The 13,753-nt window shown below is 32.9% G+C and overlaps 1 protein-coding gene across 1 annotated transcript; it reads right to left on the bottom strand.

The window, feature by feature from the left end:
• Positions 1-3,045: 3,045 nt before the first annotated feature.
• On the bottom strand, positions 3,046-13,655 carry LOC128155931 (uncharacterized). The gene is made up of 12 exons (XM_052817828.1): positions 11,160-13,655; positions 10,903-11,023; positions 10,594-10,795; positions 10,317-10,460; positions 10,043-10,231; positions 9,629-9,902; positions 9,359-9,494; positions 6,712-7,277; positions 6,390-6,586; positions 5,605-5,713; positions 5,210-5,452; positions 3,046-3,509 (listed from the first exon to the last, which is right to left on the bottom strand). Exons 1-12 carry the CDS (start codon positions 13,591-13,593, stop codon positions 3,463-3,465), a joined length of 4,662 nt encoding a protein of 1,553 aa, XP_052673788.1. The 5' UTR covers positions 13,594-13,655; the 3' UTR covers positions 3,046-3,462.
• Between the last annotated feature and the right edge of the window lie 98 nt (positions 13,656-13,753).

The following is a 13,753-nucleotide window of genomic DNA, read 5'->3' as shown; positions in this document are numbered from 1 at the left end:
CATTTCCGGTCCACACCGGAAGAGTTCAAGTTCTTTATAAGTTTAGCTGTTTTTGTTTAAAAGTTTTAGACACAATTGGCAATGTAGAACTGTTGTTTAATGTTTATGAAAAACTTACTTTTGTATTTAGTTAGCATTTCCATTGTCCGTTTCTTGTCCCGAGACAATAAACCTTGACTCCTTGAGATCTCAAAAACGGTAATGACTTGAACAACCACACTTCGTAAGATGATAGACCTATGTATGTAATTGTGTTAACACTATTTTGTTTTGTTCGGCGTAACTTACGGTCATCACCAAAAGCACTTCAAATTTATTTTTACTTCATTTGTTTTTTGGTTTTTTTTTTTACATAGAATGGAAATCTAAGTTTAAATTCTTGCATATGTCATCTATCCGATGTTATATATAAACAATAAAATTCCACTTCCGGTGATATATCTCAAATATCTCAAGTAGCCTTTTTTAAAACAAATGTTGTAGCCTCAAGATCTCAGAAACTGTAAGTGACCAAGACACGAAACTTATATGGATAATAGACATTTGATAGAAAATGTATTCAACTACTTTCATTGTGTCAACCGTCACTTCCAGTCCACCCAGAAGAGTTCAAACAAATCATGTTGTTTAAAGGTTTAACTGTTTTTCTTTGATAATTTTGTTCAATTAATAAGCAGTAAAATACAGTTGTGTAATGTTCAAGAAATACTAACTTTCATTTTCACTTAGCACTTCCGTTTGTCCGTTTCTTGTCCCGAAACAAAAATCTTGACTCCTCGACATCTAAAAAATGACTTTAACAACCAAACTTTGTGGGATGATAGACCATTGTATGTAGATGTGTTAACACTATTTTGTTTTGTTCGGTGTAACTTCTGGTCGTCACCGGTAGCTCTTCAAAAATTATTTTTTTACCTCTTTTTGATATTTTGAATTAATTGAATATATCAATATAAAATCTTATATATGTCATTTATACAATGTAAAAGATGCAAACATTTCTATTTCCGATGAGATATCTCAAATATTTTAAGAAGCTTTCCTTTTTACTAAATAAATTTAATACTAGCATTATTTTAGTCACTATAAGTGATTAAGACACGAAACATTTATGAAAGATATACATTTAATTGCATGAAGATGTGTTTAACGGGTTTTATTTTGTAAACCGGTTCTCACCGGAAGGGTTCAAACAAATCATGTTTTGAACAAATTTAACTGACTTTCTTGGGTGTTTTATCTAGCCTGATATTCAGTGATGTACACTAGGCAAATGTGCAAAACAAAACAGCTTTTATTTTCATTAATCGCTTCCGTTCTTCTGTCTCCGGCCCCGAGACAAAAATCTTTGTTTCAACGAGATCTCAGATTTGGCAGAGACGTGAACAACCAACTTTTAGGAAAGATTTACTTATGAAATCTTTAACATGTTTTGTTTGGTTCGGCGTTACTTCCTGTTGTCGAAAAAAGTACTTCAAATTTTTTTTTCATTCTCATTGTTGTTTAACATGTTAGTAACGTCTGGATATTTCATTCACAGTATTAATCATATCCATTATTTTTTTCTATATGAGTGAATCTATGTCTTATAGATAAATTGATACATGTATATCAGAACGGAAGACCTTTTTGTTGCTTTTGCAACAAGAGTCTAGTTTGAATTATAATTGTTATTTTTTTCATTTGGTACAATCATATGGATTTTTGCGAAACTGCTTCTTAAGCAGGTGAAAAAATGTCTCATTTGCACTGGCACAATTATCCGGAAGTGTTCAAAGCTTAAACCAGTCTATACAAGCTAACAATCCCACGAACCAAGGACGTTTGCCATTCAGAATGAGTATATGTGCCAAAGTGCTCTATAAATTTAAAATATCAAGTAAAAAGTTGCATACTTTCCCATAAGCAAAAGAATCACTAAAGTAAAAAAGTTATTCAAACAAAACCCTATGGACCCCTGATCACGAGTATCGATAACTCTTCCATTTTCATTGTATTCTCAGCAAAATTGATCAACACTTAAGCCTTGTTTGAATAAGAATATTGCAAAGACCGTCAATGAAATCTCATTCTCCAAAGTTGCACTAGAATACATAGATTGTGCGAACAATGAACATCATGTACTGAACGCTGTGTGTTCTTGTACATGTACTCTGTATATGGGATATGGGGTTACGGTCATTCATATGTCTCAGATGATGTACTATTTCCTCGTTGAATATATGAAGATTGATCTCTCTCTCTCTCTCTCTCTCTCTCTCTCTCTCTCTCTCCACACAAGGGCATTTTGTATTGCTATATTCACCGTTAATAAATATTGACAATAATGTTTATTGCTCTGATTCATCTTGGCGAGAGAATACATGTATACTGAATGACAAATTATCATTCATTTCCCTTTTATACTCAATAGCAACTGTTTCTATCTTATGTCTATAAGGAAAGGATGCTTCACGTCACAGTTGTTGATACTAAGTCTTCCTTACGTTTAATTCCTCATTAAGAATTTGCGGAAACACATGATAATAGTTAAAACCAACTTTTGTTTATATTTAAAAGTTAACTTTTATCTTTTCTGTTTAATTTTGTAGAAAGATAAATTTAATTGTTTTCTTAATTCTTCATGAAGAATTTCTATGAAGTACAAGCAGCGTTTTATTTTTCATTCCCTTATAAACGGTTACACTTAAAGTTAACAATATTCAGATGCAGATTCACTTTCCGCTTTGAACTCCTTAATTTAGATTATTTATGTTAGTTTAATGCTTAATAACAGTGGTTCTTAACCTAATCGAGGATTAATTACACGTACATGTATATTTGTAAGAGTACAATACAAAGTATGTTTCCATTACATTAATCTTTAAAAAAAAGTGCTGATAAACAACAAATAGGTAGGTGAAGGATTTTTCATACCGTATGAATTTCTACAGAAGATTTTTTATTTATCATGTACACATACGTGAAAAATGCAATAGATTTCGCTCTGTATTTTGTGATTTTATTCACTTTCGAATCCTGTTAGTCTAACAGACTAAAAGTTAAACGTTCCTTGTCGTAGTGGTTTTCAAGGTAATGTAAATAAATAATCATTGGTCTATTATGAACTAGAGCTTAGTAATGATGTAAATAAACAGGATGACGTGATTTTCCATCATTTTTAAAAGCATGTACAAGTACAAAAGATGGCCCATTACCTATTAAAGACTGATGGCAAATGTCAAGAAAAATATAAGGATTCATATTTGATACTAAAATTTAATTTTCATGGTTCTTGCAAGTGAACATTTGTATTGATAAATAAAGATGTTGTACGCTATTAATTTTCTTAAATCATTTTCAGAATATAGAAAATAAGTGAATATTTTCCAAAAAAAAAGTTTTGCATTTGTTTAACTAGTTCGTATAAATGCAGAGAATTATCAATAAAAAAAATTTCACATCAAATTGACTTTCTAACATTTATATACTGGTTTTCGGTCTCCATCTGGTAACGACGGCAATGTGGTCTGAAATAAACAAAGTAACCGTTGTAAATTATGTCGTCTATGTTTATTCTCTGACGATGTGATCAATACCTATTTTACATAATGACAATCATTACAGTCCCTGAAACTTTCTACTTTCCCATTTTCCGTGCGTTCACCGTGCGCTCACAATGCCGTCGCGGTGCGCTCACCACCCCGCTCCGTTCGCGCTCACCGTGCGCTCACTGTGTGTTAACAAAGCGTTCATCTTGCTCTCCCCGTACGTTCAGCATTCATTTATCGTACAGCTGGTTTTCAGTTATTTTCATTCGGAACTCCAAAGTAAAAGGTTTGGTCTTTACGAGTCAAAATGGGAAAAGAACGCGTGCGTTAAGATGGAATGATATTACATGTAATCAGAATTTAATTCGTAAGATTTAAAGTACACATTCATGAGCAGGTCTTATTTTTTATGATTACAGGAATATCATTGTATAATTTTTTCACGTCATTCCTAAAGAAATCAGTTATGCGTTTGAAATAATTATAATGCAAATAAATAATAAAAATAAAAGCAGTAAAGTTTTCTTTAAAATTGATACATTCAATATGAAATAAATAGTGCTTGTTAGAGAGGGTAACGGTTGAAATTGACACCCCTCGAAAACCACTGTTAACCTCCGCTTCGCGTCGACAATAAACTGAACAGATCAAATTAAGAAATGTAAGCTAACTATAAATGTGTGAGAGTTATACTAGTAGTTTAACAATAAATCGAAATGATTTATCAATAAATGCGATGGGTTTTTTAATGAATACAATATTTGATTACTCGTTGATAAAATCATTGTCTTAATTCTTTTTATTTTACTTTAAAAGGGACAGGATAGGATAGGATAGAGCTTATTTGCAGGATACATAATATGATATGATTTTTTTGTTAACTTTCACAATAGAAGCATGTACATGTAGTTTATTTGTATTTTTTTTCTGATTACCGACGAAATACAGTTAACTCCTTGTAAAGCACTCCTCATGAATCGTTCATCTTGCACTCATAAAGCGTTCACCTATCGTTCCCCGTGTGTACACCATTTATTTTACGCTCGCGTTTGCGCTCTGTGTTCGCTCATCGTTTACCGTTCATAAGCGCTCATCAAATTCCGTTCACCGTTCGCTCAGAGTGCGCTTACCATTCACTCACCGTTCAAGTGGGAAAGTAGAACGTTTGAAGGACTGTACAACAACTGGAATTTCTATGTCACAAATCTTTTGTTTTCACATTTATCTCAATTAAGACTGGTTATTTCATGCAAGACGAGCGCATTCGCACTCAGTGTAAATAGATTTACCGGGGAGCATTCTATTAATGTGAAGTTCGTTACAAAGCACCACAGGTTGTGTCTTTGGCTTTCCCTACCCATCGTGATCCAAATATGTTTTTTGATATTAATATAATAAATATTGAACTGCTATTAAATTGTCATTTCTATTTTGTCGTTATTTGTATGTTGAATGAATATCTGTTTCATTTTTCAGTAAATTAGTCAAGAAAATATTTATTATCAGAGGAGTAAAACGAACGAGAAAATAAATATATGAGTTTTGAATCAAACTAAAAGCTATGTACCTTTGTACGCATTTACATCTTTAACTATTAACATGTGTATGTAAAATATAATCACAAATATTAAAATTACTTACATTTTGATATGCTGTAATAAAGAGAAATGTAAATATACCTGCGATGTACAAGAAACCAGCTTTCCGTAGAATAGACGTTAATGCCTGGGGTCCGTAAGGTTTTTCCCTGCTTCTCCATAGTCTGAGCAGTCTCTCACATTTCTGAATTTCGTTTGACTCGGTGTTTTCTATTTCATTCATCTCCTCTTGACTAAACTGGAGAAAGGATCCCAAATACCTCCATGATCGTAAGACTGCGTGACTTCTGCTTGTGAGGTAAATAGCTTTATCCAATCGTTGATCTAGTGGAGACAAACGAAATGTACATGTACATTATTGTTATTTGACTAACATTAATTCGTATGTTTCATTTATAATGCTAGAAATGGTTAAACTTTTTTCACTCGACGTCAAATATATTCTCTTAAAAAAAACTAATCGACAAGAAATTTACCGTTGATGACTTTATAATAATCTTTTTTGTACGTCCGGTCCAAATCGTTTATTTCTTGTGCGAGGTCGAATCTTCCGCTTCTTCTTAAAGCGCTTGCCAACATGACCGCCTGTTGTATAACAACATAAACATATAAAATAAAACACAACACAACAATATGTTCAATACATTAAAAGTATATAAAAGAAGTATACCTATGGCATGAAGATAATCTAAATTATAGTGTGACTCACCTGTCTAGCAAGAAGACGACAAGCAATTAGTTCAACAGAAAGTTTAACTTATTTCTAACACGTGTCCACAGCTCAGAGTATATATAGACTCTAACTTTACAACATTTTCTGTCAAACGAATTTTTTTTAATTTATTTTTTTCTCCGAACGCGGTATTCCAATGCTAACGGGTCGAACACGTTTTTATGTCGACATCTTGTGTACGTTCTAAAATTAGCTTGTCACATCACATCACATCACATCACGTGGTAATGAATATTTCAAAGTTGGTCGTTTAATGACCGATCGGATCAATGAATAAATAAATAAATAGGAATTTATATCTAATACTTTTAAATGCGTTTGATTTAAACTGTATAATTTGCAGGAAGTTTATAACTTTTGTAACTGTATGGAGAAACGCGAACATTTCTCTTTTAAAATTTTCATTTAAAACAGCATTTTCCCCTTAAAATTCTGTAATCCACAGCACTTATCAACAAGATGAGCACATATTTAAATACGGAAAAATAATTTGCATTTTTGGTTTTGACGAAGATAAAAGTTAGTCACCTTATCGGTTGAATGGTATGATCTTTTCAGCCACGTCAGAAGCAAGTCATACACGAGACTTTCAAGTGAACTCCTCTTGTTTTGTTGTACAATAGATTGAATTCTTACATGCTCTAGTCGAAGACCTCGAGCAAGAGTGTACCACTCTTTGCCAATCAGCCTCGCAAATGATCGGAGAAATTCTATCGTAATCGGACCTACAGAGAAAAATCCAGCAAGCATGATTATTTTTTAACATTATACAAACTGTTCAAAAACTATTAGGGGTAACATGTAAATAAAAAGTATGTTTCATCAATCAGTCTATCCAAAATATAAATACCTTTGTACTTCAGACATAATCTTGTTCTGAATACTTTATCATAGTCGTACAATGAGCTGTCTTTTGGAAGTGTAACGGGGATCTCGGTTAATAGTTTCCATTTCACCTGTTCTTCATAACCAGAGATTGGCTCACCTTCGAAACTTTTACTCGTACAAATAGATATTTGAAGAAACCCACAGTACTTCTGTAAAGATCGTTGGCTATACTGATCAACAACTTGAATTTCAAAATCCATGACAAAGCCATTTATGGCATACAGACGAAAAAATCGTTTTCTGTTGGGTACAGTTTTTATGTTCCCGCGCAAATTCAAGCTAATTACGTCACCTTCTGAAGCGAGAATGAGTGTGCGTTTGATGTAATGATCCCTCTCTAAACGATGTATCATCCTTGTTGTGACTTTGCTTTTGAGATCACATAGTACTTTGATGTAGCTGGGATTGTCCCGCCGCTGTGCTACACATATATAAACTCTATGTTCCCTCAGCGTCTTGAGAAGGTTGACAACTACTGCATTGACATCAGGACGCCTTGCTTCTTTCCTCATCTCGACAATCAAATACCTTTGCAACAAATAAATTATGATTGATATACTTTTAACAACCGTGACGAATCTTTAAAAAATAAATGGTGGATCATGATTTTGCATTTTCTTTATAAAATTATCTTTGATTGTTTAAATTCATTCAGAACAATTCATATTTCTCACTTTTTTCTATGCTTCATTTGTATTACAGTTACATTAATTTTATATATACAAACACGAAAAAAGACAGAACACAAACTTTCACTCTCTTACTTATTCTAAATGTACATTTACTTTGGGGATATATGTTTCTCCTAATCCTTTTGCATTAATGTATATATGTGTATAAATGTTGATATAGACGTGTATAGCTATAGATAAGCTTATATCTTATATTTTAAAATGATGGGTGTTTTGAGGAATTTTATGATCGTAAAACACAAAATGAGATTTCTAAAGCATTGGTTTAATTTTCTGAATCGATTTATAATTAATAGGAAAGCACAGTTGTACACTGGAATTTTGTTCGAGTGGGGTGGAAGTCTAATTTTATAGAGTTGTGAATCTAGAGTTAGCTTCACATCGGTGATGGCGAAGCACATCAACTCTGCTTTTAATTATTCTGTATTTACTGTAATTTCAATTCGATGTAAAAAATTTCAAGATCAGTAGATCATTGGTACTGTTTTGTAGCAATCGTATCTTCTCGGGCATTTCCAACAAGCTTGGAAAACATATCCGAAATTGTTTTCCAAGGTTGAAGGAAGTTATGTTAAAGCTAGTTATTTATATAATTCTTAAAGTAACATGGCATTATAAAACCTAAGTTACAGTTACTTTTTGGCATTAATTATAAAACACAAAACTTCAGATCAAATGTAGACAATAAAACAAAATATACATGGCACAGTTTATCTACAGTAGTAAGTAAACCCAGAATGCCATGCGTGTTCCAGTAAAGAAGACTAACGTAGTTGCTAGCGCTCGAAAGCGTATGAAAGAGAAAAAGCGTATGGAAAAAAAGAATTAAACATGCATGTTTTTTGCAATGAGATTTAAGTATTTTCTACCTACATGTAGTAATTAAGTCATAGGATCTAATTTTTATTACACAAGACTTTCTCTCTATCAAATAATTTGCCGATATTGATTTCATTAGTTCACATATTTTAAGATCAAAACTTTTTCTTGATTTGTAAAATATATATTGCTTTTCTAAAAATATCAACATATTGGCAATTTCAATTTTTTTCTCTTGCATAGACAAATAGTACTTCGCATAATGAGAAGTTTATATCAAAATGACAGTAGTATGACAATAGATGCTCTAAATTGCACCCATAATTGTTTACTCTTTTGACAATAAAATACAAATATTTAATTGACTCAAGTTCTTTGGTACTAAGATTGCATTCGTTATTGCATGTAATTTCGCAATTTAATAAGCATTTGTTTGTTTCTGGACTCTATGGAATTTGTTATATTCCAACAATAATAGCTAACTGTCTTTTGTAAAATTAAAAAGTGCATTATTTTTTTATTTTCAACTACATTTACATCATCTAACACAAGAAAAGTTTCTGATTTCTGTTCATATTTAGCACAAAATTTAATGTTTCTAATAATTACACAATATAAATATAAGTTATTTTTTTGTTAAATATTTAAAGATGCTGGGAAGAGCGGAAATTGCTTATCCTTATTATAGTTATCATTATAATGTGAATGAATGACTTTTTTCAATCCTTATACAGTGGTAAATGGCAGATTAACACCAAATTCGCTAAGCTGGATAAACTCTCCAAGCTCATAAAAAATCGGACAAATAAGCAAAGCCTTTCCTATATAAACCTTTAAAAAGAGGGACTTTTCTTTAATTTTGATTTGATAATTAAAGAAGACTAGGATATGTTTCTCATCTAATGTTTTATGTACAATGTCAATGTAATTACTATAACAATGATATCAAAGTTTCTTTCCAAAACAAGTTACTGTTTCTATGAGTATTTAAAAGATTCTTTGGATAATTCGATCCAAACTGCAAAAGTTTAGGTATTGTTCTTCTTGTAATTACACTACAAAGAGTACTCAATAATCTTTTGACTGTAAAATTCTTACTTGTTGTGTTTTTCGTGTAAAGTAACGCGAACCTTGTCGTCTTTTGTAAGGTCTTTCTTCTGAATGAGTGTGCTTTTGACACCCAAACATCCATCAGTTATCCTTACAATGTAGTTGTCAGAATCATACCAACACTCTGCAATTTATGTAGAACAAAAGAAGCTTTGTTATATGTTTTATTTCTTAATGTGAAATGTAAAAAAAATAGTAATTTGACGTTGGTTTATTTCGATTTGTTTTTTTTTTCATTTTCATAAGGGGGTCATATACCCAAGAAATGTTTGATGTTTTCTCTTGACTTGGCTCTGGAAACAATCCTTGATCCAGAGAGATAACCAGATTCTGCAGTCCCTATCCGGGATGTCATAGACGCTGTCCATGGTCTTGATTTCGGTTTACTACAGAGAATATAGAGAGTGAGGGGCTGTGGGGGATCATTTAGAAGGTCCACAATCACCAACGCACTGGACGCAACCAAAAGTGATGAATCCTCAATGTCAGAAGCCTTGGAATCATCAATCACTGATCTTTCTATTGGTATCACCTATGAAACCAGATGACTTAATATTTAAAAGATGATTCTTGACAAATTTTCAAACCTAAAATTCTTAAATTTAGCATATTTATATTTATCTAAAATTTCTGTTTGCGGGCGAACTTGAAAGTGGGTATATGTGAACTTACCATCAATTCAGCTTGTGTTTCTGTTGTATAAAATCTTGGACAATAAGATCCTGCGAGCACCGTTTCTCTATCGACAGCGGAAGATACCTCATGCACGTCATAGCTGAACACAAAACGTTCCTTAATTGCTGCTGCTACAATGGCAAATACCCCAAGCTGTTTTATTTCAGCCTCCAATATAGGCAAAATCTAAAACAAAAAAAGATTTAATGAACCTTCGTTTACGGTCTCTTTTTCAACATTTTCTTTTTGTGAAACTTAAACAAAAACTTACGCATCCTTCTTCGTCTTCATAAATGTAATCAACAGAAGGGATATCAATCCAATGACGTGACGGACTAAGCCAGCGTAAAACTGGGCAGTGAAAATATTTCATTTCTGATTTCATGTAGGGTAGACGAACTTTCAATTTTACATTCTGCAAAACAATAAATAACCATGACAACAGATGTTTACCTAGATCCATTGACAAATTATGCAAAAATAAAACTACACGACTGGTAATATATTTTGATAGTAACATTCAAGAATTTCGAAGTTATCCTAATTGCCTTGCATTCTGATGTCACCGAGCTAGATAACTGGGTGATGCTACTGACTAATAGCTCAAATTCTCCGACGACTGAAGGTACGATCAGTGGGTCAATATTGGAACAGTTTATATCCCTTATTACATTAACATTGTACGAGTCGTCTGGGTCGCAGAACACTATACATGACATTTCTTCCTGTTCCGCTGCTATAGATTTAAATCTACAAATACAATCATAGATATATAAAATTGGTATTTGACATATACAAATGCTCTTAATATCGACTTAAGAAATAACTGTTTGTCAGATCTTATCATGCATACTTACTCCTTTCTAAATTGTCTACTCTCTTGCATATCACTGATACCACACAAGATGTCCTTTATGATTTTGTTTGCAACATTCGCTGCTTCCTTATGCTGTTTTCCATACATAACTTTTGGTGTATCTGTAATATATTTAAAAGAGATTAATTTCCCATGACGAAATCACAACTTTGAAATGTTACTTCAAATCAAATAATATTTTTTTTCTTTTTTTATTGCATACATATGTAAGTTTCACAATTGATAAAAATATACAACCTGGTAAACTATCGTCGTTATCAGATAGATCTTCATCACAATCCAAAAAATCATCATCCCTTTCTTTTGTAGGAGACATCAATAATGCTGAATCACAAAACCTGTCTTTCATAGCTTCGTTTTCTTTCAAACTTTTGGAAATGGTTCCTTCTTTCGTACTTTCTGATAGTATGAAGTCGATATCAATCTCCCTATCAAGGTCATTTTCATCAACCAGTGCTAATGATAGCGTCTTGTCATTATCCCTCGCATTGATATGAGATGTCTTATTTGAATTAGGTATTCGTTTGTCCAAGCAATCTTCATGAAAATCAGATTTCTCCTTGGTTTCACAATTATTTTTCGTCTCCTCTTTGGGAGACAAATTGGAATATGAGCATGCATTACCCTTTTCGGGATCTTCAATGTTTTCATTGGTATTTCTTGTGTTTGAAACGTCACTGTCAGCTCCACTTGTTGATATTGCTCCCAATGGTAGTGACCCATTTCGTTTCTTCTGGTGCATCTTTTCACACAAAATAGGCATTCTGTATTGTTCATCCTCTTTATTTTCCATCGACTTGCTTTTATTGCACATTGTTGGGTCTATCATAGTGGTTTCTTGATCAATATCAAGATCAAGATTTCCAGCTTTGTTAACAGACATATCGTTATTTTCAATTTTACAATCCGCTTCTGAAGAACTCTCGCTATTTTCATTTTTATGAATGATTAGATTAGGTTCATTTCTACTTTCAGGTGTTTTTTGTTCTCGTTCTTTTGTTATTCTGTTTGTGCTTTCACTTTCTATCAAATCATTGTTTTTCACTACAGATGGATCAAGCAGAATGTGTGTATTGGCATCAGTTGATTCAGATAATTTAGCTGAAACGACTAAATCTTCATTTTTACTGCATTCAACATTGTTGATATCTTCACCGCATACGTCCCCAGCACTTGTATCAACATTTTCAAGTTGAAACTTTTCTGCAACAGCTGTAGTCTCTTCCCTTTCATTTTTATCATTTTTATTGTATTCAATAGTGTCAACCTCCTCACTGCACAAGTTTCCTGCGTTTAAATCAACAACGTCAGCTGCAATCTTATCTTCAATACAGGTGGTCTCTTCCATCTCTGGATCTTTTATTTCATTGTTATCGTCATCTTGTACACTTGAACAATTTGTGTCCTCGTCATTCTTTTCTTCAATATCAAGATCTTTTTCTGATTCCTCAAGAGAATACATATGGGCAATTGCATCACGAACTCTTTTAAGCTCTTCAAACAATTCGTATAATCTTTTCTTTCTTTGAGTGGGTATCTTCTGGGAGTTTGTTTTTATCTGATTGATTTCATGTTCTATCTTCTCGTTATCGTGAAAATCAACATTTGTAACATTCTCTTCTGATTCATTTTCATAGAGCATCTTTTGCTTCAATGAGTTGTGCCTGATATGCCTTCTCTCAATTTCATTTTCGGTTGCTTTATAGAAGCCTTCTCGTGCTATATCACCATCGGATGGCGAGTGTTCAGCGTTAAAAACTGTCCTTTTGCGGCGGTAAGGAACGTCCCTGATAGTTTTTGAATCGGAGTATGTTGCTTGATTTGATGAACTCGGCAAATTGTTACCGTCTTCTTGGCATCTCTTGATTTTGTTGAAATCATCTTGAATTTCTTCCTCTGCCAGTTTTGTCTCGGTTGAGTTGTCTGACTTTACAAAGTTCTCGTGATGTCCAAACAAAGTACTGTTTTTAGTGCCTCTGTTTTCTCCACTTGGGAGTTGGATTTTGCAATTTTCTGTGGAATGAACTGGAGTGCTATTTAGTTTGCTATCTAAAGCTTCTGTATCTTCATCTTGTTTGACATCGACGTCATGAATTTTTTCGGGTAATTGAGTGATTTTTGAAGACATTAACTGTTTTTCTCCTTTAATATAAAATTTTGATTGCGGGTCTTGTGTGTCAATTATAAGCAAACTATCGTTTTTGTGTACTGTGTCGTTCATTGATTCGTTTGGTAACGTTAATGGTTCTTGTTGTGTGATAGTCTCTAATGTTGTCTTTTTGAATTCAGAGCTTTTCGCAGATGGTGAAGTATTTGAGTTGGTCTGAATCGGGATGATTGTTTCACTTTCCACAAACTTAACCGAGTGACCAGACGAAGGTCTGGAGGACCGCTTTAATATGGATGACCCAGAACATGGGCGAGATTTTTCAACTGGAATATTTCTCGAATCCGCAGCAGAAAATGAAAGACAGGAAGAGTCGTAATTGGAATCCGACATTGTATTGATGTTTTCCAGGGAGGCTTTATCTGCCTCGGTTGTGATTCTTTTCTCATTTACAGGTATCAATCCTTCGTTGGAGTCGACAGATATTAATTTTGACGAAGCTTTTTTACTCCCCGCCATTGCCATAATCTTTTTCAATACTGAAATGAAATGTAATTTTTCCATTCCGATATGTTATTCAACAACATCAACTAGATATTTGATCTTTTAATGGGTCGTATAAGAACACTTTGATTATAAAATCAATTTCAATTTTGTGAATTTAAATCGTATACGTAATGTCAATATGAACATCTAAGTTCTAATTGGTTTTATGTCGCGGTAT

The sequence above is a fragment of the Crassostrea angulata genome, chromosome 7 (genome assembly GCF_025612915.1).
Source record: "Crassostrea angulata isolate pt1a10 chromosome 7, ASM2561291v2, whole genome shotgun sequence".
In the NCBI taxonomy this organism is placed as follows: domain Eukaryota; kingdom Metazoa; phylum Mollusca; class Bivalvia; order Ostreida; family Ostreidae; genus Magallana; species Magallana angulata.
The sequence above is the reverse complement of the archived record's forward strand: the minus strand, read 5'-3'. Positions and strand labels throughout refer to the sequence as shown.